This window comes from Labeo rohita, chromosome 25, assembly GCF_022985175.1.
Source record: "Labeo rohita strain BAU-BD-2019 chromosome 25, IGBB_LRoh.1.0, whole genome shotgun sequence".
Taxonomy (NCBI): Eukaryota; Metazoa; Chordata; class Actinopteri; order Cypriniformes; family Cyprinidae; genus Labeo; species Labeo rohita.
Window position 1 is genome coordinate 28,831,291 of NC_066893.1, and position 26,756 is coordinate 28,858,046.

The window sequence follows — 26,756 nt, forward strand, 5'->3', positions numbered from 1 at the left end:
TCAGTCCCGCAAAGCAGTTCAGGTGAGGTGCGGCAGAAATTACTGCAATGATAGTGTTTGGCTCCACGCTCTCTAAACATGCAGTCGTGTACATCCATTATTGATATGTACACATCAGCATGTAAAATGTAAATACTGAGTTCGTCAGCCGTTTCACAGCCTTTGATATCCAGGGCAAGACCACAAGAGGATAAATATGCTTCGTTCCCCTAAACAGCCGAGATTTGCTCTTCCTGACAACCCTGGATTTATGTTTGGGGGTCAGATGTGTTTTAAAGGTTTTAAAGGTTTTTCTTTAAATATTCATTTCATTTGGGATCTGCACATATACCACTAAAACCTAGTGAGTGCTTTGGTACTGCCAAAAGTTAAAGCTGTTTCTTGGCAGCATGCAATGTATAAGTTTTATCTAGAGAAAGAGTCCCAACATGCATTGTATTGCAAAATGTTGATTAGAAGATAAGGAGAGCTTTCCAAATAAGTTGCCATTTCAGTTAAGAAGCTGTCTTGGAAAATAGGAAAGTGCATCCAGAATTTGACAGATTAACTTGTTTGCATTTAATTAGCAGGAATTATCAAAGGAACAAGCTTTGTTTGAACATGGACCTTTGGTGTGTTCAGTGGCAAAGTACCAGGAGTGAAGGGATTACAGCCAAACATCTCATCTGCATCTCCATCATGCCAACAGGTAATACATTCTTATTTAGTATCTTATGCTGTGTGCACACCAAACGCGAATATGGTCATCATGTTAGATGTTTTTTGCAAGACGCATGCAAATAAAATCATGGCGTAACGCTTTCCTCCATTTTCTGATATAACCGGGCGTGTCAATAAGTGCAAATTTGCGCTGGGTGACGTGTTTGCCGCCAACGTGCGATATCGTGTCTTCTGCGCAAGTTGAAAAATTGCGTTGTAGCGCAAGCCAGTCAGCGAAGAACTTATTGACACATCCAGTTTGACACATTTGGTTGTATTAGAAAATGGACGAAAGCATTACGCAGCGATTTTATTTGTGCGAGTAATCTAGAGTTCGCAGCATCCGGCGCAAATTTGTGTCTGTTAGTGTTTTTGCATTGACTTTGTATGTAATCTACTCATGTAAGTACTTACTTTTGGTGTGGACACCACACTTCGCTTGACAATGCATCGTGAATTTTCAGCTTGAGGTGAAATTTTTCAATTTGCATGGAAGACGTGATATTGCGCATGCATGTCACCTGGAGTAAATTCACGTATTGCATGTTTGCGACAATTGCATCGCCCAATTGCATCATTCGTGTCGCCCGGCGCAAATTTGTGTCTTTGCGCTGATTTTGCATGTAATCTATTCACGCGAATAATTACATTTCCATTTGGTGTGCACACATGAGTAAAGGTGTGTGCACAACAAAAACAAATCACATAGATGCACTGTGTTATCGCTCTAGATTACTCATGGGGTGTTTTCGTGTCACTTGTACAAATAAAATAATCCCGTAATGCTTTCCTCCATTTTCAAACTGGACGTGTCAATAAGTTCTTTGCCAAATGGTTTGCGCAACATTGCGTCATGCAAATTTTCCGTTTGAGTTGACATTATTCACACTCTTTCATGTCTTTTTGTGAAAGACGAGATATCAAGCGATTGTGGCAATTGTGTCACCCAATTCTTGTCAGTCAAAAAGTTCTTTGCTGATTGGCTTGCACAGCAATCCATCATGCAAATTTTCCGCTTGAGTGTTTTCAGCATGCACGGAAGACGTGATATCGTGCATTCGCAACAATCGCTCTATTTTCTGATACAACCAAACATGTCAAACTGAAGGTGTCAATAAGTTCTTCACTAATTAGCTTGTTTGACGTGTCATGTAAATTTTCAGCTTGAGGTGAAATTTTTCAACATGCATGGAAGACGTGATATCGTGCATGCATGGCGCGATATTGTGCAATCGTGGCAATTGCGTTGGCACAAATTCATGTATATTCGTGTATATGCATTGACTTTATATGTAATGTACTTGCGTGAATAATTACGTTAGCTTTTGGTGTGCACACATGTAAATGTCGAGTTGAAATTTTTCAACTTACATGGAAGATGCAATATTGCATATTTGCGTCAATTGCATCACCCAATTTGCATCATTTGTGTCGCCCAGCGCAAATTTGTGTCTTTGCACTGATTTTGCCTGTAATCTTTTCACACAAATAATTACATTTTTATTTGGTGTGCACACATGAGTAAAGGTGTGTGCACAACAAAAACGAATCACATAGATGCATTGTGTTATCGCTCTAGATTACTCACGGGGTGTTTTCGTGTCACTCGCACAAATAAAATAATCCCGTAATGCTTTCCTTCATTTTCTGATACAACCGGACGTGTCGAACTGGACGTGTCAATAAGTTCTTTGGTGAATGGTTTACACGACAATGCGTCATGCGAATTTTCCATTTGAGTTGACATTTTTCACATCTCGTTCATGTCTTTTTGTGAAAGACGAGATATCAAGCGATTGTGGCAATCGTGTTGCCCAGTGCAAATTCATGTCTATTCACGACTTTGCATTAACTTTATATGTAATCTACACGTGCAAATAATTGGATTTGCTTTTGGTTTGCACACACCTTAGTCGTTTTGTGTTTGCACAGCGACGTGATATTGCGCATTCACAACAATCGCTCTATTTTCTGATACAACCGAACATGTCAAACTGGATGTGACAATACTTTTTTCACTAATTGGCTTGTGTGATGTGTCATGTAAATTTTCAGCTTGAGGTGAAATTTTTCAGCTTGCATGGATGATGTGATATCGTGCATGCACATCACCTGGAGTAAATTTGTGTCATTGCATTTACTTTGTATGTGATCTACTGACACAAATAATTACATTTTTGAAATTGTTCATTTTGCGTGAAAGACGCGATATTGGGCAGTTTTTTTCAATTGTGTTGGCACAAATTTATGTATATTAATGTATATGCATTGACTTTATATGTAATCTACTGATGCAATTAATTAAATGTATATATTCACATTCCGTTATTGCTGTAGATTACTCACAGGATGTTTTTCGTGCAGCTCACACGAATAAAATCATCACATAATGCTTTTCTCCATTTTCTGATACAACCAATGTGTCAATATGGACGTGTAAACAACAACATGACAATGCGTCGTGAATTTTCAGCTCGATTTGAAATTTTTCGACTTGGGTGAAAGACGCAATATTGCACATTCATGGCAATCATGTTGGCCAATTTGCACTTTGTATTTTATCTACTTGCGCAAATAATTACATTCGTTTTTGCTGTGCACACAAGTGTAAATCAAACTAGATGAGTAAAGTTTGAGAACAAACTTTAAGTTGTCTTGAGCCTAGCCTGAAAGTTTGAAGCAGTTGTAAATGTATGAAAGCAGCTAGCATGATTTAACACATTGCTTATATGATTTAACATGTTGTTAACATGCTTTAGCATGATTAGCTTGTTGCTTGTATTTTATAGGCTAATTACAATGTTGTTAGCATGATTAGCATGTCGTTAGCATAGCATGATTGGCATGTTACTAGCATTTTGTTAACATGATTAGTATGTTACTAGCATGTTGTCAACATATTTATAGCATGATTAGCAAGTTACTAGCATATTTCTAGCATGATTAGCATGTTACTAGCATGTTGCTAGCATGATTAGCATGTTGTTAGCATGTTGTTAGCATGATTAGCATGTTACTAGCATGTTGTTAGCATGATTAGCATGTTACTAGCATGTTGTTAGCATGATTAGCATGTTACTAGCACGTTGTTAACATGATTAGCATGTTACTAGCATGTTGTTAGCATGATTAGCATGTTACTAGCACGTTGTTAACATGATTAGCATGTTACTAGAATGTTGTTAGCATGATTAGCATGTTACTAGCATGTTGTTAGCTTGATTAGCATGTTACTAGCACGTTGTTAACATGATTAGCATGTTACTAGAATGTTGTTAGCATGATTAGCATGTTACTAGCATGTTGTTAGCTTGATTAGCATGTTACTAGCACGTTGTTAACATGATTAGCATGTTACTAGCATGTTGCTAGCATGGGTTAGATAGATTAGAAATATTAGAAATATTAGAGTGGAAGCTTAAATGAGTTTAAATGGATTAGAAATAGCACATAGAAGGGAAGCTTGACTGAGTCTGAAGGGATTCTGGGAAGTGTTGAAGAGTGTTGCTCATTTGAACATTCCGTCAATGTAAGTCTATGGGATTTTTGGTGGTTTTGAAAGTCTGGTTTATGAAAACTGTAAGCCGGATCAGTCTGAAAAGATACAGCACACCGAGTCAGACCAGTCTGAAGATCTGGACAGAGTTTGGTGGTTCTAGCTTGAAAGCTCTAGGAGGAGACAGATACCGAAATTTGGCTCAGAAGAAGAAGAATAATCTTAAATAGTAGATCAGTAAGTTGGATTTCTCAAGTCAGCTTAATTAATAGCAGCTTTTGAGATGTGGCTAATCATAACAATGAATCCCAACAGATGCTTTCATCACCATTCTGCCTTCTTTCAGCTATCTGAAAGTCACCTCTTCTCTCTAAATAAGTCCTTCTAACACTATATCAGGGCCAGATCAGATTGTTCGAGAGAGCCCATGTTTAGTCAGCACAGCTAATTGGGAAAAGCTAGCGTGCCAGACGCTGAGCCCTGGGGTCCTTCGCTCACATTAGCGACACTTAGACCCTTCTAATGGACGCTGACCCCCATTCTAGCCACTGATTGGCCACTCGGGTCCAATCCCACCCAATACACTAACCTGTTATTTTGGTTGCAGTTTACAAATAGAGCAGCAGTTGTCTCGGCTGTTGCCTCCAGGGAATGAAGTAACATTCCTTCTCTTCCCAATCCGCACCGCGTGAAACACTCCAGTCAGCAGGACAAGAGCCGTTATGAAGGGAAACCGCTCTGCCTTTGTGGAAATCACATTATTGGATATAGTTAAGGTTTAATAGCACGGTGCAGTAACAGGTTATGAATTGGCAGAGTTACAAAATTGGATCTTTGTAACGATGATGTCATTGGTTTTTAGATTATCCTATGCATTGATGTTGACCCATGAAACCCTGTTGACTCCGTACTAAACCATCAGTGCATCCCATGAGCCATATGGGGGTAAAGGTTTGCCGCTGTTAATAAACAAAACACTGTATAGCTGTCTGCTGTCACCGGTCCAAAGGATCGTAAGATTACTGTAGTATCTGATGAAGGAAAATGACAAACACAGCCAATGAAACAGAAAATAACTGGCCTTTTAAGCACATAACCCTGTTTTTGTTTCACTCATTAAAAAGTGCATTGGTTTTTTGGACATGTACTATGGCGCTGTCATGGTATTCTTGAAGTACCATAGTAATTTCACGCTCAATACCACACCTGCTGCCGCAGTACTTGCATGCAAAGGTTTAGCATCAGACCCCTCAGTGCACCTGAAATGAATTAGTTTAATAGCATCCCCATATAACTGATCTCAAGCCAGTTTAACCTCATCAGGATCTCTATGTGAGTTAGAGGAACTGATTCTAGATCAGCAATGGGTGACATCTATCGCTCCCGTATGAAGGCCGATGCATGTGAATACTGCAGCTGCTGGCCAGACTGAAACCTGAGAGCGCAGACGCATTCAACTGCGACGTCAGAGTCTGAAGCCCACTGGGTGGGGACGCCTGCAGTATGTCCGGGGCCCCAGCGGCCCTGCCTTCACATGTTACCAGTTTTAATTGAATCCACGCAGATATGCGTGAGCATTTTAACATAGCGTTTATATGACAAGTTAAGGATAGAAGTGAGAAAATGACTTTAACGTGCATTCGGGTCAGCAGGTCCGTTGGCAGTAATGATGCTAAAAAAAAACATTTAGTATGCCGTATGGCATCATGTTAACCCTTTGCATTCGTTACTGCATTCAAAAACCATCCCGGAACTTGAGCAGAATTTGTCAGTTTCAGGGTGGAATTTAATAAACAATTAAAAATTGGTTTAACGCTTTGGTTGTGTTCGGGTCAAACTGACCCGGAGAAGATTTATTTTTCCCAAAAATACTAGTTAACGTTATCGCATTAGACTCAAACTTACTGACTCTGTTCACAAAGGGTATAAGTACTTCTCAGACATATTTTTCGAATTTTCGTCATTTTTTGTGGGTTTTATTTCACTTAGTCACACTTGTGGTGTTCCCGGTCAAAAATGACCAGACTCCAAACAATTGCTTATAAATCTGTCATTATGTTTTATTATCACCAAATATTGGATTCAATCTTTTTGTCAACTTGTTTTCTTTCATTCAGGACTGGTTTTGTGTTTCTATTTGCATCTGATTAATCGTAGGCCTCATTTATCTGAGAGTAGGCACCTCATTTTTTGAGTGAAAAAATCATTTTTTAATGAATAATTTTCAGAATATGAGATAAAAATTATGAAAATTTGCACTATCACACTAGTGTGCTTTAATGTTTAATCAGGAAGTTTGCTTTTAAATGCTTTTATTTTGTACAAAAAGACACACTTTTGGTGTTCCCCGTCAAAAATGACTTTGGATTCAATCTTTTTGTCACCTTGTTTTCTTTCATTTAGGACTGGTTTTGTGTGAATGAAAAACATTTTTTATGAATAATTTTCACAATATGAGATTAAAAAAAAATTACAAATTTGCACTGTTTTGCACACAAGTGTGCTTTAATGTTTAATCAGTTTTAAATGCTTTTATTTTGTACAAAATTGGTTGCACTTGTCAGAAATGGCCAGCCATTGAAAATGAAGATTTCGAAATTGAAATGGAAGATCACAAACAGACCTTTATTTTGAAATGCTTTTATTTTCTGAAAAGGGGCACAAAGTAACACTAATGCTGTTCCTGTTAAATCTGACCATTGTGACATACAAAAAAAGAATGCATTAAGATTATTTACATTGTAACATTTCATGGAACAACAAACCAAAACTGTTATATTTCAGTTATAATTCACTGTCAAACAGAGACAATATCATGGAACAACAAGCTCAAACTCTCTCTAAAGCATTTATTTGTAAACTTTCGTCTACTCTGTGAGAACATGAAAGCCTCAAAACCTCGGCTAAAGACAAGGCAGTTTGAGCGTGTGAGTGTGTGTGTGTGAGAGAGAGAGAGAGAGAGAGAGAGAGAGAAAGCATAATGCATGCAGTTCAAGGTAGGATGAAATAGGTATAATACTCACAATAGTAATAAGGTGCCTACTTTCGGATAAAAGAGACCTACGATTAAATAGATGCAAATAGAAACACAAAACCAGTCCTAAATGAAAGAAAACAAGTTGACAAAAAGATTGAATCCAATGAGATTTATAAGTGATTGTTTGGAGTCCGGTCATTCATGACAGGAATCCGGACACAAACAGAGGGTTAAACATGATATATCCATCGATCTACCCCAGTATTAATGGTACTATTGACATTTCTACCATTGCACGATATATAGACACTTTGCCAGCAGCATTGCCAAATTGAAAAATGTTGCCTAATTCATATGGCTGTTTTGTCCAGGTCGAATTCAGTGCAAATTGTCTGCACACATGGAAAAAATGTCACATGAATTAAGAAAAGCTGGAAACGTGGCTGTGTGCTTACTCAACCCCATCAACGACGCTTTGTCCACGTTTGGTAGTGGTTTGCCTTTGAACGAAGCAAAGATTGCATGAGGCGACGTGGCAATGGCGCGCTCTCGGGTTGCCATGAGTTTGGTGAAAAGTTACTCTAATCCGAGACTCTGAGAGACACGGGTCAGCTCTATTGACCAGTGAGGTTAAACTGTGTGAAACTGTTCCATTAGCTTTATGGAGCCATGTACAAGCGCCCTAGGCTTCTTCAAAGTATCCTGAGCTTGTAAACCACCTCAAGAGAAGTTCACAGAAAGTTTAATAAGTCCCTGACAAGACTGACGCGTGATTGTGTTTTTACACCGATGGCTCTTTCAACAAGCCATTGCCTGTTAGGACCAAACAATCGTCTTTATTTAGCCACATCGATGTTATTCAACACACTCTCCGAGAGTAAACATTGATTGATTGACTGATACTTCTCTTCGATCTTTACGTTTTGTGTGTTTCTTTCACAGATACGAAGGGCCATCAGGATGGAGGGTCTGTACTGTCAACAAATCCACTTTTGGGAATCTTTCTAAACCCATACGTTGAGTAAGACCACAGGGGTGGGAAGTTTAGATCTCAGGATAGTTGTTTTGACAGCGTCGCAAATCTGTCTTCAGGGCTAAGCCTGGGAACTCACGTTTGAAAGGGTAGGAAGAGAATTGACAGGCCGCTCCGGCATTCCAAGGGCCGTGGAATTTGAGGCTTACACTAAGGAGAATCGGGAGTGTTTGGATGGAAAACGAAGAGGGATTTTAATCTGGAGAGAAACAAACGCAGGTTTCAGGTGACTGAACCTCTTGATCTCAGACCATGAGAACACCTGTCTGGAGGTTAGGTCATCAATTACGCCGTTTTTGTGATTGCTTCAAACTGTCAGATGGATAGAAAGCTAGAGAAACCCTCTGCAAACAGTCACGTCAGGAGCTCGTTCCATTAGCTAGATGAACTGCACGGAGTGATGTAATTCCATTTTGGGTCTTGGGAAGTGGCTGAAGTGATTGATTTTCTTGCTGGCTCAGCTCTAACTGGCTACATCTTTCACTTGACCCTGATGTTCAGCATTTTTCATTTTAAATTAAGTGCCTCCAAAGCCAATTCATCCTAAACACTTAATCTCAAGAACACTTTCTTGGGTGATGTTTACTAACGCCTTGCGGTTCAGAATAGTAAAACCCGACATATGTAGTGTCACGTTCTGGGACAGAAGCTTGTTGCCTTTTTTTATTTTGCATTTTAAATGGCAGGACATTTGTCTTTTAGTGCAGCCTTATGAGACCTGTTTTCAAGTGCAAAATTCATTTTCGAATTTGGCCATTGCTTGCCAATTTGTGAATCATTTCATAAATTTAATCATTCACGTCATTTAATTTAGAGTGGATCTTTGGAGCGAGTTTGTGAATCATTTAATTATTTTGTGAATTAAATGATTTGCGTCATTTGATTCAGATCAGAACTTCGGAGCGGGTTCGTGAATCATTTAATTATTTTGCAAATTACATGATTTGCATCATTTGATTTAGAATGGAACTTCGAGTGGGTTGTTTTTAATCATTTACGTATTTCGTGAATTAAATGATTCACGTCATTTGATTTAGAATGGAACTTTGAAGCGGGTTCGTGAATCGTTTAATTATTTTGCGAATTAAATTATTTGCGTCATTTGATTCAGATCCGAACTGTAGAGCGGGTTCATGAATCATTTTTGGAATTGAATGATTCACGTCACTTTATCGGAACTTTGGAGCAGGTTCACGAATCATTTTGAGAATTGGAGAATTAAATGATTCATGTCACTTGATAAAGATCGGAACTTCGGAACCAGTTCGCAAATCATTTTGAGAATTGAACGATTTTCGTGACTTGATTTAGATCAGAACTTTGGAGCGGGTTTGTGAGTCATTTCGAGAATTGAATGATTCACATCACTTGATTTAGAATGGACCTTCGGAGCAGGTTTGTGAATCGTTTCGAGATTAATGTCACTGATTTGCAGTCATTCAGTTGTGATCTGCAATCCGCGCTGCAAAAGTCACATTTTGAAATGATGGTTCGCAAATCATTATTTAGATCAGGACTTTGGAGCGGTTTTGTGAATGTTTTGATTCAGATCAAAACTTCAGAGCGGGTTCGTGAATCATGTAATTATTTCGCGATTAAATGATTTGCGTCATTTGATTCAGATTAGAACTTTTGAGCGGGTTTGTGAATCATGTAATTATTTTGCGATTAAATGATTTGCGTCATTTGATTCAGATTAAAACTTTGGAGCAGGTTCGTGAATCATGTAATTATTTTGCTAATTAAATAATTTGCGTCATTTGATTCAGATTAAAACTTTGGAGCAGGTTCGTGAATCATGTAATTATTTTGCAAATTAAATAATTTGCGTCATTTCAGATTAGAACTTCGGAGCGGGTTTGTGAATCATGTAATTATTTTGCGATTAAATGATTTGCGTCATTTGATTCAGATTAGAACTTTGGAGCGGGTTTGTGAATCATGTAATTATTTTGCAATTAAATGATTTGCGTCATTTGATTCAGATTAGAACTTTGGAGCGGGTTCGTGAATCATGTAATTATTTTGCAAATTAAATGATTTGCGTCATTTGATTCAGATTAGAATCAATCATGTAATTATTTTGCGATTAAATGATTTGCGATTTTTGGAGCGTTTTGCGATTTGATTTGCGATTTGATTCAGATTAGAACTTTTGGAGCGGGGTTTATTTTGCAATTAAATGATTTGCGTCATTTGATTCAGATTAGAACTTTATGTTTGTGAATCATATAATTATTTTGCGATTAAATGATTTGCATCATTTGATTCAGATTAGAACTTTGGAGCAGGTTTGTGAATCATTATAATTATTTTGTCATTTGATTAAATGATTTGCGTCATTTGATTCAGATTAGAACTTTTGAGCGGGTTCGTGAATCATATAATTATTTTGCGATTAAATGATTTGCGTCATTTGATTCAGATTAGAACTTCGGAGCGGGTTCGTGAATCATGTAATTATTTTGCGATTAAATGATTTGCGTCATTTGATTCAGATTAGAACTTTGGAGCGGGTTTGTGAATCATGTAATTATTTCGCGATTAAATGATTTGCGTCATTTGATTCAGATTAGAACTTCAAATGAGTGGTAATTATTTCGTGAATCATATAATTATTTCGCAATTAAATGATTTGCGTCATTTGATTCAGATTAGAACTTCAGAGCAGGTTTGTGAATCGTAATTATTTCACAATTAAATGATTTGCATCATTTGATTCAGATTAGAACTGCGAAGCAGGTTTGTGAATCATGTAATTATTTCGCGATTAAATGATTTGCGTCATTTGATTCAGATTAAAACTTTGGAGCAGGTTTGTGAATCATGTAATTATTTCGTGAATTAAATGATTTGCGTCATTTTATTCAGATTGGAACTGTGGAGCAGGTTCGTGAATAATTTTGTGAATTGAATGACTTTTATTCAGCTGTGGAGCAGGTTCGTGAATAATTTTGTGAATTGAATGACTTGCGTCATTTGATTTAGAATGGAACTTTTTTTTAAACTTTGGCTGATCTGTGTTCCAGAAGTGCACACGTGCACACAAACTGCACTGGAATCACTTCCCAAAATGTCATCTGTGTGGAAACATTACAAAGTGTGTGAAGAGGATGTTAAGATTGCAAGCTGTACTGTAATGTCTGCAAAGGAATTTAATCACAAAACAACTATGAAGGCCAACGAATCTGAGTGTGCATCACTCAAAAGAACACAATGTGTATTTTAGTTGTGTTGATGATGCTGAACAGATTCAGAGAAGCAAACAGATGTTGATCTACTGCCACACAAATAAGAGCTGCTTTATCCACACCTGCTGAACTTGGACTTGTACTCAAACCTGACGTGGACTTTGGACATGATGGACTAAAATTAACAAAAGGACAATAATAAACGTCTCCCACACAAACTAAATCGGTTAAGGGCTAGGACCCAACACAGTATATTTGCTCAGTGAGGTCAGCATGCGTAGTAATTATAGGAGAATTAGCAACATGTATTGCAAGTGAGTTCTTGATGTTGATCTTCTAACTGATCCAATTCATTTTATGCAGTGTGTGTCATAATCTGCTAATCTGCTAATGTCTTAAATATGAAGTCTATATATTGAGTCCTTGCAGTTTCAGTGTTAGTGTGAACATCATGATAACGTTTCCCCCTCTGATCTGTTTCTTGAGATGTATATCACTCTTACGACTGCGGCTTCAAACCCTGTGACCCCCGTCAGGGAGCCAATGGAGTCCAGCGGGTGATGGAGCGGTCAGGAGGATGGGTAAGAGGTCAGTACAGTGGGCGGTAAATCAGAGGAAACGCTCCCAGTCTTTAGTTACGCTGTACAGTAGTAAAAACTCCATTGATGTACGGCAGACGCATATGGACGCCGTTTCTGCTGGTCTGCGAGTGATTGAAGTGCAGGAAAAAGAAACTAGAGGAACTTCTAATTGAATTATGTTGGACTTTTAGGGTGTTACTGTGAAATTTCCCTACCAATATACAGTGACTATTAAATTGTACCTGAAAAGTTAAGAGTAAATATGCTAGAAAACTCTGCTTTCAAAGACACACATTTAATATGAACAGAGCAAGAACAAATAAGAGCCGAAGTGTTTCAAACATACATGCACAGTTCAGCTAAATGATACAGTTTAGACCTTTTATGTTGTTCTGCTGTTTTGTTCATCTGCTTCTCCCTTTGCTCTTTTTTACATCGACCATCACTCTATATAATCTAATAAAATCAGATACAACAGTAATTTCTCAAAAATGTATTACTGTATATACTGATAAATTGAACTTAAATGGCATAAAATGACTGGATGCTTTCAATTGATTTCCTGTTGAACTGTCAACTGAACCAAACGATTTCAAATGTAGTGAATTAAGCTACAAACTCCATCATAAAGCACAATGTTTCCATCTAACATGTATTTTGAGCTGCAACTCGTCATATTAATGGAGTGTTTCACTAGTTAGCAGTAAACCGGTTAGCTAACCTGAGTATGTTTGTGTGGAAAATTTGAACTAATCATGCTAGTAACATGCTAATCATGCTAGAATCATGCTAGTAACTTGCTAATTGTGCTAGAAACATGCTATTAACATGTTAATCATGTTAGAATCATGCTGTCGACATGTTAATAACTTGCCAATCATGCTAGCAACATGCTATTATCATGGTAATTATGCTTGAATCGTGCTAGTAACTTGTTAATCATGCTAGAAACATGTTAGCAACTTGCTAGTCATACTAGAAACATGCTAGCAATTTGATAATCATACTAGAATCATTCTGATCATGCTAACAACATGTTAGCTACATGCTAAAAACTTGCTAATCATGTTCTAACAACTAGTTAATTATATTAGAAACATGTTAGCAACCTGCTAATCATGATAGAAACATGCTAGCAACTGGCTATCATGTTAGAAACATGATAGCAACTTACTAATCATGCTACAAACATGTTACCAACTTGCTAATCATGTTAAAAACATACTAGAATCATGCTAGCAACATGCTAATCATTTTAACAACATGTTAGCTACATGCTAAAACCTTGCTAATCATGCTACAAACATGCCAACAACTAGCTAATTATGTTCGAAACATGCTAAAATATGCTAGCAAACCTGCTTGTCATGATAGAAACATGCTAGCAACTGGCTAATCATACTGAAATCATGTTAGAAGCATGCTAGCAACTTGTTAGTCTTACTAGAATCATGCTCGCAACATGCTAATCATTTTAACAACATGTTAGTTAAATGCTAAACATTTGCTAATCATGCTACAGACATGGTAACATCTAGCTATTTATGTTCGAAACATGCTACCATCATGCTAATCATGTTAGAAACATGCTTGCAACTTGCTAATAATTCTAGAAACATGCCAGTAACCTGCTAAACATGCTAGAAACATGCTAGCAACCTGCTAATCATGACAAAACATGCTAGCAACTTGCTAATCGTGTTAGAAATATGCTAGCAACTTGTTAATCATTCTAGAAACATGCTAGCAACCTGCTAAACATGCTAGAAACATGCTAGCAACTTGCTAATCATGCTAGCAACCTGTTAATCATGCTAGAAATATGCTAGCAACTTGTTAATCATGTTAGAAAAATGCTAGTAACTTACTAACCATGCTAGAAACATGCTAGCAACTTGGTAATACTAGAATCATGCTAGAAACATGCTAGCAACTTGTTAATTATGTTAGAAACATGCTAGCAACATGCTAATCATGTTAGAAACATGCTAGCAGTATGCTAACAACTTGCTAATAATGCTAGAAACATGCTAACAATTTGCTAATTATGTTAAAAACATGCTAGCAACCTGCTAATACTAGAATCATGCTAGAAACATGCTAGCAACTTGTTAATTATGTTAGGAACATGTTAGCAACATGCTAAACATGTTAGAAACATGCTAGCAACCTGCTAATCATGATAAAACATGCTAGCAACTTGCTAATCATGCTAGCAACTTGTTAATCATGTTAGAAACATGCTAGTAACTTACTAACCATGCTAGAAACATGCTAGCAACTTGCTAATACTAGAATCATGCTAGAAACATGCTAGCAACATGCTAATCATGTTAGAAACATGCTAGCAGTATGCTAACAACTTGCTAATAATGCTAGAAACATGCTAACAATTTGCTAATTATGTTAAAAACATGCTAGCAACCTGCTAATACTAGAATCATGCTAGAAACATGCTAGCAATATGCTAACAACTTACTAATTATGTTAGAAACATGCTAGCAACCTGCTAATCATGCTAGAAACATCTATCTGAAACTGTATTGCCTTCAAAACATTTAAACTTCAACCTTTTAAAACTTTAAATTTCAAACTATTTCAGACTGAAAACCATCAAACTTAAAACATTTTTTTTAAACATCTTAAAGATCTTAAACGTTTCAAACTTTTTTTAAAAAACAAAACTAATTCAAAATATGAATCTCAGTGATACTAAAATACCGCTAGTTGTGAATTTATTTTTAATGGTACAGTATTTCATGTTTTTCATGTATTCTCTCAGTTAATGCGCTCATTAAGCATGCATTACAGTTATAAGAGGATTATCAAAATACTGTATGAAATCGTTTTAGAGAGGGCGTGCCGGACTGCAGAATGCATGTATAGGCCAATATGATGATTTAGTATTTTAAAATACTTAAATAATAGTTTAATGATTAAAAAATTATAATAATAATTGCTGAATTTAAATGAATTCTTAACTTATGCAATATTTAATTGCAAACATTTTTTTCTTTGAGTGGTTATTAATATGATGCATTATTATCCAAAGCTCCCTTGCATCATTGCAAAAATCTGTGTGCAAAGTGTTTAACAAAGTCAATCATTAACAAAAGCTTAAATATCGGACACACAAAAGCAGGAAGGTGTGTCAGTAATGTTAACAACGCATATTTACCAGTGCCATTGAGCTCAGGGTCAAAGCCTTCCATATTTAAACGAACACAGACAGCTTTTAAACATCCAGCCAGCCGTGACTTTGAGCAGCGCTGAAGCGTTTCAGCTCAGAAGAGCTCTTGAAGAAGACGCTTACCTTTCAGGAGATCAGAAAGGCTCACAACAGGGGAAAAAAAGTCTTAAGATCAAATAGCAGAAAAAACTCCAATTGTTTGTTTTGTAAATAGAGTGTGAGTGATATTTACAGTTACTAAGGTGTTTTTAGTACTTAAGGTTATTATAATGAACTAAAACAAAAATTAAAAATAAAACATTTTTAAATTAAGTGTAACTTTATAGACTAAAACAACTAAAACTGAAATAAAAATTGATTTAAAAAATATGTATTTAAAAAAACCTAAAAATAAAATAAAAATAAAAATATATATATATTAATTAAAACAATCAAAACACAAATAAGTGTGCAATAACATCTTAAAGTAAAAAAAACAAAAAAACACATACACACACATGCATGAAACACTTGGCGGGATTGTGTTCCTCTGGCACACTGTTAAACAAAGCAGCCTTAACAAATTTACGCAATAAATCTCAATTCCATCCGTTTACAACATGTTACTGATACACGTGTGTTTAGACAGTAAATGCATGTGTAACACGATCTTTTGGCTATCGAATGCAATTTTTCAGATTCCTTGTAGGCATAAACATTCCTTAACATTTTCCCCCTTTTTTTCTCTTAGAATTATGAAGACGACACGAGATGCTTTAAGGAACCAAAAATGGTGGTTGGAATGATTTTTTTAAGTGCATGTAGAAAACATTGACCTCCATGAATTGTCAAGTAACTTTAATGAATATTTTATGACTTCAGCCTGATTTGAAGTTTCAGTTTTTAACTTGAACCCTAACGGACCCCGAACGGTTTCCCAGGGTCCTGCTGGGGGCCACCCACAGGTCACTCGGGGGTTCAAAGGTCAAGTGAGAGGGTTGGAAGCTTGCGAGTGTTTCAGCGTAACACAACATGTGAGCGGCAGCCATTGTCAGTCAATCAGAGACTTCAGACGACGGAGACAATGAACGCTGAACATCAGAAAAATTCAACCGACACGATCCAGTCAGTCGCAATCATTAACGGTTAGCGAGAGCTGCTTCTATAGAGGGCATTAGTGCAGTTTTTCAGCTGATTCTGAATTATTTTTCCCTATATATTTTCTCCATAGTGATTTTAAAAAGTCTTAAAGAATTATAAGCTGTGAAACAAACCAACCAGCTATGAGGGAAAGAACTACAATCCCATGATCCATTCCAGACGGCTTGAATAAACTGTAAAACTTTTCATTTAAAGTTGATTGTAACTATAGAAACAATATTATAACCCACCTACTTAGTACAACTTAACATTTCAAATTGACTAAACTTATTTTAGTTGGCTGAACTTAAAATTTTAAGGCAGCAGGGTAACAAATTATTTTAAGCTGACTCAACAAATTGTGTTTTTTATTTTTTACAGTGTAGTTGTTTAATAGCAGAGTTTGTGGTTGAAAAACTACATTGCCCATGATGCTGTACAGAAAATTCCACCAATCAGAGAGTCGCAGTGAGCAAAGTGCGGCAAGAGATTTTTAGCTCTTTTTAGCTATCTCGCTATGCTCACAAAATACATAAATATTTGCATATATATGCGATTTTGCAATCAAAACAAGTAGTTTTATGTCTCAGTTGTATTTAATTTAATTAATTTAGCCAGTCGTTGTGCTCTATAGGACCAAAAGATCACATGATGATCACATGATCATGTTTCCGACCAGATCACCTCATTTAGAAGAACATCTGGCCCCGAGATCATAATTATATCTCTCTCTAATGAGCATCTTTATATGTGTAGCATTAAGACAGTTTACAGGCCATTCACAGGGTGAGATGCTGCTTTTAAACACAGCAGGAGACCAAGTGCACTTTTAATGTACACTAATAAGTGTCCTGAGGGGCCGGTGCACCTGTGAACAGACATACTGTACTTCTCACAGGAACAAAATAGACGGATATTAAAATATTAAAGAATATTAAGAATATTAAAAACCTGATATGAAAAGCAGATAAATTTCAGTTGTTAGGTTACAAAAACTGATCTTAGACACATTTTGTGTAATAATAATCTTCTCATTGGCATGTATCTCATATCTCATAACTCTTTCCTATCATAAAATGCATTTGCAGCTAAAGAAGAATGAAGAAAACGTTAACTCCGACTTTACTCTGACAGGAACAAGATAAAACAGTCATCAGTATTTTACTGCACTAATGTGAATCATACTGACAGAATCATTTCATTAATGATGAATTAAAGTGATTTCATCTCAAATGATTTTCCCTCAGTTTTAATTCATGAGTAGTGTATCGAAACAGTCATGTTGTGTTTTTAACAGCCAACATGTCTTCATCAGTCATTTGTTCTAATTATTATATGTATTATTATGTATGTTTTCTATCTATCTATCTATCTATCTATTGTTCGTTCTGTCGTGGCAGTACATCCAACTGGCCTCACAACCACAGACCACGTGTGACCACACCAGCCCAGGACCTCCACATCCAGCATCTTCACCTCCAAGATCATCTGAGACCAGCCACCCGGACAGCTGCTGCAACAATCGGTTTGCATAACCAAAAAATTTCTGCACAAACTGTCAGAAACCGTCTCAAGGAAGCTCATCTGCATGCTCGTCGTCCTCATCGGGGTCTCGACCTGACTGCAGTTCGTCGTCGTAACCGACTCGAGTGGGCAAATGCTCACATTTGATGGAGTCTGGCACTTTGGAGAGGTGTTCTCTTCACGGATGAATCCCGGTTTTCACTGTACAGGGCAGATGGCAGACAGCGTGTATGGCGTTGTGTGGGTGGGCGGTTTGCTGACGTCAACGCTGTGGATAGAGTGGCCCATGGTCGGGGTGGGGGGGGGGGGTATGGTACGGGCAGGCGTATGTTATGGACAACGAACACAGGTGCATTTTAGTGACGGCATTTTGAATGCACAGAGATATCGTGACGAGATCCTGAGGCCCATTGTTGGGCCATTCATCCACGACCATCACCTCATGCTGCAGCATGATAATGCACGGCCCCATGTTGCAAGGATCTGTACACAATTCCTGGAAGCTGAAAACATCCCAGTTCTTGCATGGCCAGCATACTCACCAGACATGTCACCCATTGAGCATGTTTGGGATGCTCTGGATCGGCGTGTACAACCGCGTGTTCCAGTTCCTGCCAATATCCAGAAATTTCGCACAGTCATTGAAGAGGAGTGGACCAACATTCCACAGGCCACAATCAACAACGTGATCAAATGGTTGCAAATGGTGGTCACACCAGATACTGACTGGTTTTCGGACCCCCCCGGACCCCCCCCCAATACAGTAAAACTGCACATTTTAGAGTGGCCTTTTTATTGTGACCAGCCTAAGGCACACCTGTGCAATAATCATGCTGTCTAATCAGCATCTTGATATGCCACACCTGTGAGGTGGATGGATTATCTCGGCTCACTAACACAGATTTAGACAGATTTGTGAACAATATTTGTGGGAAATTTTGGGAATAAAGGCCTTTTGTGTACATAGAAAAAGTCTTAGATCTTTTGAGTTCAGCTCATGAAAAATGGGGGCAAAAACAAAAGTGTTACGTTTATAATTTTCTGTCTATCTATCTATCGTTCGCTTGTTAGTTTGTTCTGTCTGTCATTCTATCTGTCGTTCTAGCGTTTGTTTTTATCTAACGTTTTATCGTTCATTTCTTTGTTCATTCTATCTGTTGTTCTATCGTTCGTTCATTTGTTCGCTCTATCGATTATTCTATCGTTCTATCTATTGTTAGTTCGCTTTCTATCGTTCCATCTATATATCGTTCTATCTTTCTATCATTTGTTTGTTCGTTCTTTCGGTAGTTCGTTCTGTATGTCTGTATGTCTATCATTCATTCTGTATGTCTATCCTTCGTTCTATCTATCTACCTATCTATCATTCTCTGTCATTCTGTCGTTCTGTTGTTCTATCTATATCTACCTATCTATCTATTTATCTATCTATCTATCTGTCTCTCTATCTATTTTTCTGTCATTCTGATATTCTATTTGTCTATCTGTCTGTCTATCTATCTGTCTATCTATCTATCTATCTGTCTATTGTTTTGTCTATCTATCTATCTGTCTATCTATTGTTTTGTATATGTATCTATCTATCTATCTATCGCTGTATCTATCTATCTATTGCTGTATCTATCTATCTATATCTATCTATTGTTTTGTATATCTATCTATCTATCTATCTATCTATCTATCTATCTATCGCTGTATCTATCTATCGTTCTATCGTTCTATCTATCATTCTATCTATCATTCTATATCTATCTATTGTTCTATCGTTCTGTTGTTCTATTGTTCTATCATCTATCTATCTATCGTTATATCATTCTATCCTTCCATCGTTCTATCTATAGGCATTTATGCATATTCAAATTTATATAAAACTACATTTACTGCAGAAACAGACAATTTTCTTAATGCAACAGATGATTATTAAAAGGAAATTAAGTATAACTGATGTCAGTGGTTGTATTTTAATCTTTTTTTATCAGTTTACTAACTTTTGATAAACTTTTGCTTTTGATCAACTTTGTTTTAATAAATTTAGTAGCATGAAAATCAGTGCAGTTATTAATTTTAACAGTCTAATTGTGTGATCGTGTGTTGCTCTTTATTGGTGGGTGTATGTGTGTGTGTGTGTGTGTGTGTGTGTGTGTTAATGACGGCTCACTGTCAGCGGTTACCGCTGCAGGTTTTGCTGTGCTTCAGTGAAATGAACTCTGATGTGATGTAAAGTGATTCAGTGGTCGACTTTCGAGTCTGCACTAGAGTAGGGGGCGTGCCAACAGCCTCAGCCTCTCCTGTGAGTGAATGTGTGTGTGTGTTTAGGGGGGTGTCCTATGGAGAGCCAAGGAACGAAAAAAAGCCCGTTGGCACCGATCCGTGCGGCGCGCACACATTGAGCACAGAGAGCCGCGGGTCCGTGCGCGACATGAGCGGATCCGAGCGGATGCGGGTGTTTTAAGGGCATGACGGCGGATCGGACGAGCTGCAGCTGAAGGAGGAGAGCCGGTAGAGACGCTCCAGCCCCGGAGAACCGAAGAGAGGAGCGGCGGAGTGAGAGTGAGGCAGAGCGCCGGGGAATCATGCGGGGTCCTGCGCTCCGGCTGCTGGGACTCGTGTGGCACCTCTCCGCGCTTTTACGCACCGCACACACGTACAAACTCCACCACAAACAGGGTAAGACACGCACAAAACCGGACAAGACACCGGTCAGTCACATATGCACCATAGGGATTAGCTGGTGTACATCGCTTTTGAAAGTTTGCTCTAGTTTCTATGACATTAGTATAACAGTTTGTAAACTGGTTTTTTGCACCTGAACAAAGTAGCGTTATGTTTAAATGAATTGCATATTGTGTAAGTGTGTGTGTTTTGCATTCTGCATGTTGTCATTTTAAATGACACCAAAGTTGGAAACTGTATGCAGGGTATTATGCATCTCTACAATCTAAAAATAATTGAAAATCATGATAAATCATTGCACTGCATGATAAATGTAAAAGCAAGTGCAGCTGATCATAAGAGAAGTTTGACAGAGAGAAGTTTGCCTGTTTGAAATGCTTAATCAATAGTTGTGGTGTTTGAGTATTTTTGAGTTTGTCTGTGGTTAGTTAGTGGATGATGTTGGTAGTTATTGTGATCTCTACACCTGTGGTTCCTCTGCACCTGTGTGAGGAACCTGAGTTCATACATCCACTAAAACACCAGCTGACTTGATCTGATGAATCACATTCACACATTTAGAAGAGTGACTCAAGTGTCCTGTATATAGAGCATCAGATTTGACAGTAATATCTGAAACGTCTCCAACACTTCATGTGATTTCAGAGAGCTTCATCAGACAGCTGTCAGCGTATGAGATCATCACTCCGGTGCGCTTGAATGATTTTGGAGAGTCGTTCCCGCACCGGCTGCATTACCGCAGGAGGAGGCGCAGCGCTGACACGGAGGTCTCGGGTTCGAGGGCTCATTACAGGATCGAAGCATTCGGTCAGGCATTTCACCTGAACCTCACGGCCGATTCTGGATTCATCGCTCCGTCCTACACGGTGCTTCACCTGGGAGAGGAGGATAAGCGCGGAGACGCAGCAGATCTCCGCCACTGTTTCTTCAGAGGACACGTCAACGCTCGCAGGGAACACCACGCTGTCTTCAGCCTCTGCACTGGACTGGTGAGTATAAGAGTGTGCTGGTTAAAGATCTGGTAACTGCTGAACCAGCTTCCGTTCTTGGTACTTTTGAGTGTTGGGGAAAGTTACTTTTAAAAGTAATCCAATACAATATTGCATTACTCTATGAAAAAGTAACTTATTGTGTTACTTGGTTACTCTTTATGGAAAGTAATGCGTTACATTACTTTTGCGTTACTTTCTGTCACCTGGGACAAAAATAGAACCCAAACGTTACATTTTTGGCAACTGTAATGCTCCTTCACACCAAAAGTAAAATTAATAAGGAAAACTAAGTAACTTGGGTTACTTATTGGAAAAAGTAATGCGTTACTTGGAAAAAAGTAATCTTTACTTGTAACGTGTTACTCGCAACACTGGTAGTTTTTTTGGAAAGTTAGAGCATTTCCAACTTGTAATTACTAGTTCAACAGCGACATGACTGTTTTTTTTACTAGCGGGAAATGTATAATTATTGTAATTCTTTGGTTTAGTTGAGTTGTTCTCCTCTTTTTAGAAGATTGTATTAGTGTAATCAGTGTTTTTACTAGCTGGGAAATCACAATTAGGGTAATTCCGACATGAATGCAGGACTAGTCATTTCTGTGAAGATTAGGCTTTGGCTTAGTTGAGCTATTCTCCTTAAATTGATTGGACTAGTGTTTAGTGCTTGATCTGTGCTGGTAATTGGTAGTATTTAGTGTTTTGTAATGTCACAGTGGTTAACTGGGATTTCCAACTTGTAATTACGAGGTCAACACGACACGAGCGGTTTTACTAGAAGGAAACTCATAATTAGGGTAATCCCAACATGAATGTAGGATTACATCATTCTTTAAAGACTAAGCTTTGGTGTAGCTGAGTTGTTCTCAAGGTTAACTAGTCGTCCGACAGAAGCGTTGATGGGAAACTGTTGCATGAGTGGATGTTTAAACTACACTTCTAGTTAACTTGAGTGGACTGGACTAGTTTGTATAAACACAGGGTTTAGTTGTTAATAATTAGGGCTGGTAAGGTTTAGTGGTTTCTAACAGTTACATTTTGGTTGTTTCTGTGTTGTCACAGTGGTTAACTGGGATTATTCAGAGCGTTTCCCTAATGTAGTTATGAGCTGAACAAAGATGTGACCATTGTTTACTAGCAGGAAACTCATAATTACTGTAATTCCAATTCCAATGAATGTAGGACTAGTTTAAGATTTGGTATAATTGAATTCTTATCTGGTTTTAAAATAAAACATGCCTTAGGCATGAGTGGGTTTTGTGGTTAAAGGCTGGTAACATGTAGAAGGTTGCTAACTGTTCCATATTGGTTGTTTTTTGTAATGTCACAGCAGAGAACTAGAAGTTCAGTGGTAAATTGGGATTAGTCAGAGCATTCCCAACTAGTTTTTTTTCTGATTTAGTTGAGTTGTTCTCTAGTTTTGATGGAAAAGGTGCCTGAGGTATGAGTGTATGTTTAAAGGGGTCATTGGATGTTCATGTTTTCATGTTGTTTGAACATTAATGTGTGTTGGCAGTGTATATATAAATCTACCCTATAATGATAAAAATCCATGCAGTGGTTTTTAATTAATCTGTAAAAATAGTATTTCCTTTTTCAAATCGAGCCGTTCTCAGATGCCTGTCGTTGTGGCGTCACATGACAGAGGCCACTCCCACCATAGTTGATTGACATGAGCTCTTACCTCAGATCAGCTGTAACAGTCCAACCTCCATTGTTTCGATGTCGGAGCAGGGATGTAAGTTAGGCAATAATATCTCAGATCAAGCGATTGAGGTGTTATGTTGCTGGATGTAATAATGAACATAGTGGTCGTCATTTACTCCCGACATCTGAGCCACTGAAGATGCAGTAGATTACATTTGTTTGTGAAGGGAATCCACCTCCCGATCTACATATATCCGTCTATGTTTGCGCGAATCATTTGTGATCCAGCTTCACTTACAGCAGAAGTGAGTATAAGGGGGTTTTTTCAGTTTTTTCGTTTTTTCTTTGCGATCACCTTTCCTTATAACGTGGTAGTTAGGAAGTTTAGCGGCTAAACGCAGCTAAAGTAAACAGGCTCGTCACTCCACAGAGAGAAGGGAGGGGCGGGGCGAGCAGAGCTCATTTGCATTTAAAGGAACAACCCCTTAGAATGAGATGATTTTTGCAGAGCTGATTTTGACAAGGTAAAAAGGTGTTGTTTTACAAAACTATTGAGAATTGTTAACCAAAGTATATTATATACTTTTCATTAAGACCCTAAAGAATCATATCAACCTGAGCATCCGATGACCCCTTTAAACCGTAATGTTAATTGTTTTAGATCGGTGAAATGACGGGTGGAATGGACTAGTTGGTATAAACAGACGGTTAAGTGGTTAAAGATCTGGACTGGTAACTGGTACCCGTGGAGTGTTTGCTAATTGTTCTAATATTGTTGTGTTTTTGTAATGACACAGTGGTTAACTCCAACTTGAAATTTCTTGCATTACTAGAAGTTTTTACTAGCAGAAACATCATAATTAGGACAACTGCAACAAGATGAGCCCCTCTATGAAGATTAGAATTTGGTTTAGTTGAGTTGTTCATCTCTATTTTGATAGGAAACAGATGTTTAATTCAGATTGCTAGTTATTTTAGATGGGAGAAATGACTTGAGTGGATTGGACTAGTGAGTATAAACACAGGCTGATTGGTTAAAGATCTTAGCTTGTAACTAGTAGCATGTAGAAGGTTACTAACTGTTCCAGTTTGGCTGTTTTTTGAATGAATGAATGAATGAATGAATGAGCAGATGAATGTCACAGCAGATAACAAGAAGTTAAGTGATTAACTGCGATTAGTCAGCGCGCTTTTAACTTGTAGTTATAAGTTCAACAAAGATGTGACAGGTTTTTACTAGCAAGAAACTCATGATTCTGGTCATTCTGACATGAATGCAAGATTTGTCATTTCTCAGTTTGGTTTAGTTGAGTTATTCATCTCTATTTTTAATGGGAAATGGATATTTAATCCAACTTGCTAGTTATTTCAGATGGGAGAGATGACTCAAGTGGATTAGACTGGTGAGTATGTAAACACATTGGTATTGGTTAAAGATCAAAGCTGGTAACTGGTTGCCAGCTGTTCCGTTTTGGTTGTTTTTTGTAATTTCACAGTAGATAACTAGAAGTTAAGTGGTTAACTGGGAGTAGTCAGAGTGTTTCCAATTTGCAAGATTTTACTAGCAAGAACCTCATAATTAGGGTCATTTCAACAAGATTAGTTCTTTCTGTTAGATTAGGATTTGGTTTAGTTGAGTTACTCAACTCAATATTTGATGGGATGCAGGTATTTAATTCAACTAATTATTTTAGATGGGAGAAATGACTTGAGTGGATTGGACTACTGGGTATAAACACAGGGTTTTTGGTTTAAGATCTGAACTGGTAACTAGTAGCATGTAAAGGTTGCTAACTGTACCAGTTTGGTTGCTTTTTTTGTAATGTCACAGCAGATAAGTAGTTAAGTGGTTAACTGGGATTCGTCAGAGCACTTTTAAATTGTAGTTATGAGTTTAACAAAGATGTGACAGCTTTTTACTAGCAAGAAACTCATGAATCTTCTGACATGAGGTCAAGATTAGTCATTTCTCAGTATGGTTTAGTTAAGATCTTCATTTCTATTTTTGATGGGAAATAGATATTTAATCCAACTTGCTGGTTATTTTAGATGGGAGAAATGACTTGAGTGGATTGGACTGGTGAGTATAAATACAGCGTTATTGGTTAAAAATCTGAGCTGGTAACTAGTAATATTGCTAACTGTTCCAGTTTAGTTGTTTTTTGTAATGTCACAGCAGGTGACTAGAAGTTAAGTGGTTTACTGGGAGTAGAGTGTCCCCAACTTGTAATTACAAGATTTTACTAGTAACAGCCTCATAATTAGGGTCATTTTAACTAGATTAGTTATTTCTGTGAATATTAGGATTTGGTTTAGTTAAGCTATTCATCTCTATTTTTGATGGTAAATGGGTATTTAGTTTAAAACTTGTTAGATACATTAGATGGGAGAAATGACTTGAGTGGATTGGACAAGTGAGAATAAACACAGGGTTATTGGTTAAAAATCAAAACTGGTAACTAGTAGCATGTAGAAGGTTGCTAACTGTTCCAATGTGGTTGTTTTTTGGAATGTCACAGCAGATTACTAGAAGTTAAGAGGTTAACTGGGATTAGTCAGAGGGTTTGTAACTTGTAGTTATGAGTTCAGCAAAGACATGACAGGTTTTTACTAGCAGGAAACTCATAATTCCAGTAATTCTAACATGAATGCAAGATTAGTTCTTACTTGGTTTAGTTTAGTTGAGTTATTCATCTCTTACTTTTGATGGGAAATCATTATTTAATTCAACTTGCTAGTTATTTTAGATGGGTGGGCTGGTAAGTATAAGATCCGAGCTTGTAACTAGTAAGGTTGCTAACTGTTGTTGGTTGTTTTTTGTAATGTCACAGCAGAGTAGTTAACTGGTTAACTGGGATTAGTCAGAGCATTTTCAACTTGTAATTACACGTTTTTATTATCTGACAAGTGACTTTAGTTGAGCTGTTCATCTCTAGTTTTGATGGGAAATGGGTATTTAGTTTAACTTGTTAGTTACATTAGATGGGAGAAATGACTTGAGTGGATTGGACTAGTGAGTTTAAAAACAGGGATATTGGTTAAAGATGTGAACTGGTAACTAGTAGCATGTAGAAGGTTGCGAACTGTTCCAATGTGGTTGTTTTTTGGAATGTCACAGCAGATGACTAGAAGTTAAGAGATATAATATAATAAGTCTAAGACTCATATTTTACATGGGAAAAATGGGTGGATTGAACTAATAAGGTTGGAGATCTAGTAACTAGTAGCAAGTCGAAGGTTGCTAACTGTTCCATTTTGGTTATTTTGTGTAATGTCACAACAGATAACTAGTTAAGTAGTTGACTGGGATTAGTCAGAGCATTTCCAACATCTAATTGCAAGTTTTATACACAAGATAATAACAAGATTAGTTGTTTCTGTGAAGATTAAGTTTGGTTTAGTTGAGTTATCTAGTTTTCCCATCTAGTTTTGATGGGAAATGTGCCTGATGTATAAGCAGGTGTTTAAACTACCCAGCTAGTTATTTTAGTTGGCAAAATTGACTTGTGTTGGTCAGAATAAATGGATGTGATTTGGTAAATATGACACCCCGCAGTCTTTCAAATATAGTCTGTTTGCTCAACTTCCTAACGGGTTTAACCCTCCCGTGGCTCTGCGCTCTTGTTTATCGTCCTCA

General features: G+C 37.5%; 1 protein-coding gene across 1 annotated transcript in view; it reads left to right on the forward strand.

Annotated features, from left to right (window-relative positions):
* The first annotated feature begins 20,196 nt into the window (after window positions 1–20,196).
* Window positions 20,197–26,756, forward strand: part of LOC127156714 (A disintegrin and metalloproteinase with thrombospondin motifs 20) — a 163,979-nt gene continuing 157,419 nt past the window's right edge. The window contains exons 1-2 of the mRNA XM_051099736.1: window positions 20,197–20,477; window positions 21,129–21,472. Of these exons, the coding sequence (XP_050955693.1) occupies window positions 20,384–20,477; window positions 21,129–21,472 (438 nt within the window). The 5' untranslated portion in view covers window positions 20,197–20,383. The remainder of the gene's footprint in view (window positions 20,478–21,128; window positions 21,473–26,756) is intronic.